General features: G+C 44.3%; 1 protein-coding gene across 1 annotated transcript in view; it reads left to right on the top strand.

Moving 5' to 3' along the window:
• Positions 1-4,975, top strand: part of LOC116399849 (neural-cadherin) — a 123,576-nt gene that overhangs the window by 65,435 nt on the left and 53,166 nt on the right. The window contains exons 4-5 of the mRNA XM_031877281.1: positions 1,456-1,660; positions 4,559-4,670. Coding sequence (XP_031733141.1) covers positions 1,456-1,660; positions 4,559-4,670 — 317 coding nt within the window. The remainder of the gene's footprint in view (positions 1-1,455; positions 1,661-4,558; positions 4,671-4,975) is intronic.

Here is a 4,975-nt window from a genome sequence, read left to right as displayed (position 1 = left end):
GTGTGTGTGTGTGTGTGTGTGTGTGTGTGTGTGTGTGTGTGTGTGTGCGTGTGTGCGTGTGTGCGCGTGTGCGTGTGTGCGCGTGTGCGCGCGTGTGCGTGTGTGTGCTTCCACAGCCAGCTCCTTGGCTTTGCATGTCATGTGATGCATGAAAAGATGAGCCCTGTAGAGCGAGACAAAAGATGAAGAGGGAGAGGTGGCGGGGGAGAGGGGAAGAAGAAGAAGAATAAGGGAGGAGAGGGAGGAAGAGGAGAGGGAGCAAGAGGAGGAGGCGATGAGGCGAAGGACGGGGATGGATGGATGAAGAGGACCCAGATGTATGAGTGTGGCCTGAGGCGGAGAATCTGAAAGTGTGGCAAATTCAAATATTTATTAAAAGCGAGGTCTGGATAAACATGAAGGGGAGTGTGTGTGTGTGTGTGTGTGTGTGTGTGTGTGTCTGTGTGTGTGTGTGTGTGGATCCCTCAGGGGCTGCTGGCGCAAAGCACATTGTATTAATATCCAAGTATCCATGCCACCCTGTGAGCAGCGTGTGTGTGTGTGTGAGTGTGAGTGTGTGAGTTAGTGTAATTGATTAACCAGGTCATGTGATGGTTTGCGAGTGCACAATGATCCGTGGAGGCTGCAGACTTGTAGAGCTCACACAGCTCTTCTTCACTTCATGAGTCTGTTTGGAAGCAGGAATGTGGAGCTGCTCTCTGCTGACCTGGGGTCAGATCAGTCTCTGTGGACTCATCGGTACCGTCCTGATGGTCCATGATGAGCTTTAACTGGTCCAAATGAGCCTCATTAGAGGTTTTTTTAGGCATTTTGATTTCAAATATGTGATTTTACGTCTACTAGAAAATCAGCATTTCTGTGGCCAACGAGGCTTTAGACCCGTCATTCAGACTAGTGGAAAGAAAACATTTATTTTATTATTTTGTCTTGTTTGTTTCTCCTAAATTCGCCAAAAGTTACCATTACATAATGCCTAATTTGCATATTTAAACATAACATTTAAAATAAACTTGTAATACAATAAATACTCCTCTTAATGTGAGTGATGAAGTGGTGAAGTTTCATGGTGATATCTATGAGTTCATGTTTTGACCCTATTCACCTGTAGTGTCTTCACATTTATGTTCTGGAAATGAATGAAAATGAGATGATCCACTCTGTTAAATCTGAGTTCATGTGAAGAACTTCAGACACCAGGACAGACTCAGAGGTTTGGCTTCAGTCACTTTTAAAATCGCTCGCAGCCATACATTCTGCCAGAAGTCACCAGCTAACACGGTCACCCTTTAAACTGACACACACTGAAATTCTGTTCAACTTGACTTTGTTGTTGGAATATCGAACGTAACATGTTACAACCAGACATTTTGATGCTGGTAACGGTTTCAGTTCAACGTTTAAAGCTTGATAACTGATGGTCAAGGCTAACAGCTGTTTCCCGTGTTGTCCCTGCAGCGTCTCAGTGGTCCAGGCCGTCTCCTTCCAGAAGAAGAGCTTGTCCTACATGCTGCTGGTGAATCCTGGGAACCTGTTCAGCATCAACCAGGAGAGCGGAGCGCTCAGCCTCACCAGGACGGTGGACTACGAGAGCAGACACAACCTCCACATGCTGCAGGTCCGAGCCTCCGAACCTGACACCGGCCTCAGCAGCGTGGCGGAGGTACAGTCACACACATATATGTACCTGTGTAGACAGGTTTAGCTGAGGAAGCAGAATTTCTTCTTTGTCAAGAATTTATAACTGCAGACTGGTGGGAAGTTATTTTAATCTCTAAACGATAGAGAGATGGAAAAATTGTTGATAATAGGCTAAACTATATGAGAGATGTTGCTAATAGGCTAAACTATATGAGAGATGTTGCTAATAGGCTAAACTATATGAGAGATGTTGCTAATTGGCTAAACTATTAGAGAGATGTTGCTAATTGGCTAAACTATTAGAGAAATGTTGCTAATAGGCTAAACTATATGAGAGATGTTGCTAATTGGCTAAACTATTAGAGAAATGTTGTTAATAGGCTAAACTATATGAGAGATGTTGCTAATAGGCTAAACTATTAGTGAGATGTTGCTAATAGGCTAAACTATATGAGAGATGTTGCTAATAGGCTAATCTATATGGGAGATGTTGCTAATAGGCTAAACTATATGAGAATTGTTGCTAATAGGCTAAACTAGATATGTTGATAATAGGCTAAACTATATGAGAGATGTTGCTAATAGAGAGATGACGAGATGGCCCACTGTTGGGCTTATTTTCTGTAACCACTGTAGCCTCAAGCTAACTAGCGGAAAAGCTGGCTGCTTAGCTAGCATGCCAATTCCGCCATGCTTTCCTGCAACACTGGTTACAGAAAATTATCCAAATATAACTTATCTGACGATAGCATTGTGCTTTCCTATGCTGTGACAAGCGTGTGCGGATGAAGCATTTTACTCATTTAGCGTTTGGCTAGTTATCCAGCTACCTTGCTTTCATGCTAACGTTACACTGGTTACAGAAAATGAGCCCGATCCACGGTCCAAAACTAGCTATAGCTAACTATCCAGCTCTGGAGATGGACAAGCTAGCTCGCTAACTAGCCAACCGTCCTCTCCGGAGCTTCCATCTGTAGTCTGCCGACGGCGTAGGGGTCGGCTAGTATAGTCCCATTGGTTAATGTTAAATATCTCAAGTAAACACTTGCAATCGCAGAGACTGAGTAACTGTACATATTGAGAGACACTCGTATTTTCTTCAGCCATTTTATAACAAACAAGCCAACAAAACACGCTAGCCAGTGTTAAACTAGCGTGTTTAGAGAATTATTCGTCCTCCATCTACGCTCCACCCACAAACCACCGGGGTCAGAAAGGTGAGCACAGTTTTGTGGAAGTGGAACCACGACCTCCCATCCAATGATAAACAGAATAAATCCACATTAACAGGCGCACGACTCCTCACGCTGGCATTCCAACAAGAAAAAAATACTCATTAAATTTTCGAATGAAAGAAAGTGCTGGCGCTGAATGCTGGACGCTGTGATGCAACTGTTTCGTTTCACTGTTTATTCTGTGTGTTCATTATGCATGCGTGACACGCAAACACACGCAAACACACACACGCAAACACACACACGCAAACACACGCAAACACACACGCGGCGGCGTTTGCCTCATTTCAACCGGCGTCCTGTGAAGCTCTCATGATGAAACTCAGCAGATCAAAGCTGCGTTCAAACCCTCAATGCTCACATGTGATCAGTCTGTGATCAGCAGTTTGAGCTCTTTTGAGTGTGTTAGAGAGTTTCTAGCATTATGGGTGCAACACACACACACACACACACACACACACACATACACACGCTAAACATAAAGCTAAGTGCAGAAACCTGGCTGCTAAGTCTTAACTTCCATCCTCACAGCAAACACCAAAGACTTTACACAGCTGATCGCTACATCTGTTCACATTAACACTCACACACACACATTATGACCTGCTCTCAGCGTCCAGATGGTTGGAACAGACAGAAAATAGCTGCTAAACTACCAGCGTCTCCCAAAGGCCTCTGCTGCTCTATAAGCTTGGCTGGTTAATTCACTCTAAAGGCCCCGCGTGTGCGTTTTTAGTGTGTGTGTGTGTGTGTGTGTGTGTGTGTGTGTGTGTGTGTGTGTGTGTGTGTGTGTGTTAGCCAGGTGTGTAGAAAGCATCCTCCTCGTTACATCTCACTGTATCATCTGCAGTTTGTGTTGCCTGAAGCTTTTACAGACATTTCAAACGTGCTTCGTTCTCTCTGTCGGTCATTTGCACTGCGCTCAATAAAACTAGAGAATTAATCTAAATAAAAACAGAACACAGGATCCAGCAAATCCAGACTTAAAGTCAGTTTTACATGAAAAAATATATAGTAAATTATTCAAAGTAATGTTCCATAAACGATTTTAAAAGAAGCAGCTGAAACAAAACAGAGATTGATTTAAAAATAAAGTAGTTTTGTTTGCTGCTTCTTTAAAATTGAATAAATAAATTAATATTTAGGGTCTAAAGTGACAACAACAAACCGTCTTCCTGCCGTCTCCACTAGAATCCTCTAAATATTCAGTCCGTGTTTTGCAGAAGCAGCCGAGTGTCTCCATCTCTTCAGCCTGCTGGTCCTTTTTTTACCAAACAGGTGGTGCGTCGAAGGTTCGGGGCTGCGTGGGAAATCTGAGCTCAGGCGGTCGGGTCGGTTAAATCCGGCTTTTTTTTTAGTTTGAGCTCCAGTGGGTCGGGATAGTGGGAGGGTAAAGGAGAGGAAGAAATACCGAGGAAATGGGTTTCTCTCCTGGAGCAGGAGACGCTCGTCTTCATCGTGTTTGCACGAGTTATTTCATTTAAGAAAAACAACGAATACAGAAGCAAAACCTGTGAGGAGCAACGAGCAGTGAGAAGATATTACGACATTATTTTATCAGGTTGATCTGCTGAGAGAAGCCGAAGCTCTGCTGTGTGATGAAGACTTGTTATCGACAGGATGAAATCAAACGATCAATAAATACGAGTCTGATACACAAACAGTAACAGAGATGAATCCTGCAGGTCGTCGTTCACGTGACGGATGAAAACGACTGCACGCCAGAGTTCCTCCACTCCATCTACACCAGAGACAACGTACCTGAGAGCATCGCACCTGGAAGCTCTCTGCTGCAAGGTAACACACACATTCACACACACTCACATACAGACACACACATACACACACACTCACACACACTCACGCACACACACACACACACACACCAACACACACACGCACGCACACACTCACATACACACTCACACACACTCATGCACACACACACACACACTCACACACACTCACGCACACACACACACCAACACGCACTCACACACACACTCACACACACTCACACACACTCATGCACACACACACTCACACACGCACACTCACACACACACACACACACACACACACACACACACACACACACACAC

This window comes from Anarrhichthys ocellatus, unplaced genomic scaffold, assembly GCF_004355925.1.
Source record: "Anarrhichthys ocellatus isolate YVR2014 unplaced genomic scaffold, GSC_Weel_1.0 scaffold132, whole genome shotgun sequence".
In the NCBI taxonomy this organism is placed as follows: domain Eukaryota; kingdom Metazoa; phylum Chordata; class Actinopteri; order Perciformes; family Anarhichadidae; genus Anarrhichthys; species Anarrhichthys ocellatus.
Note: the sequence above shows the minus strand (reverse complement) of the source record. Positions and strands in the feature narration are given on the sequence as shown.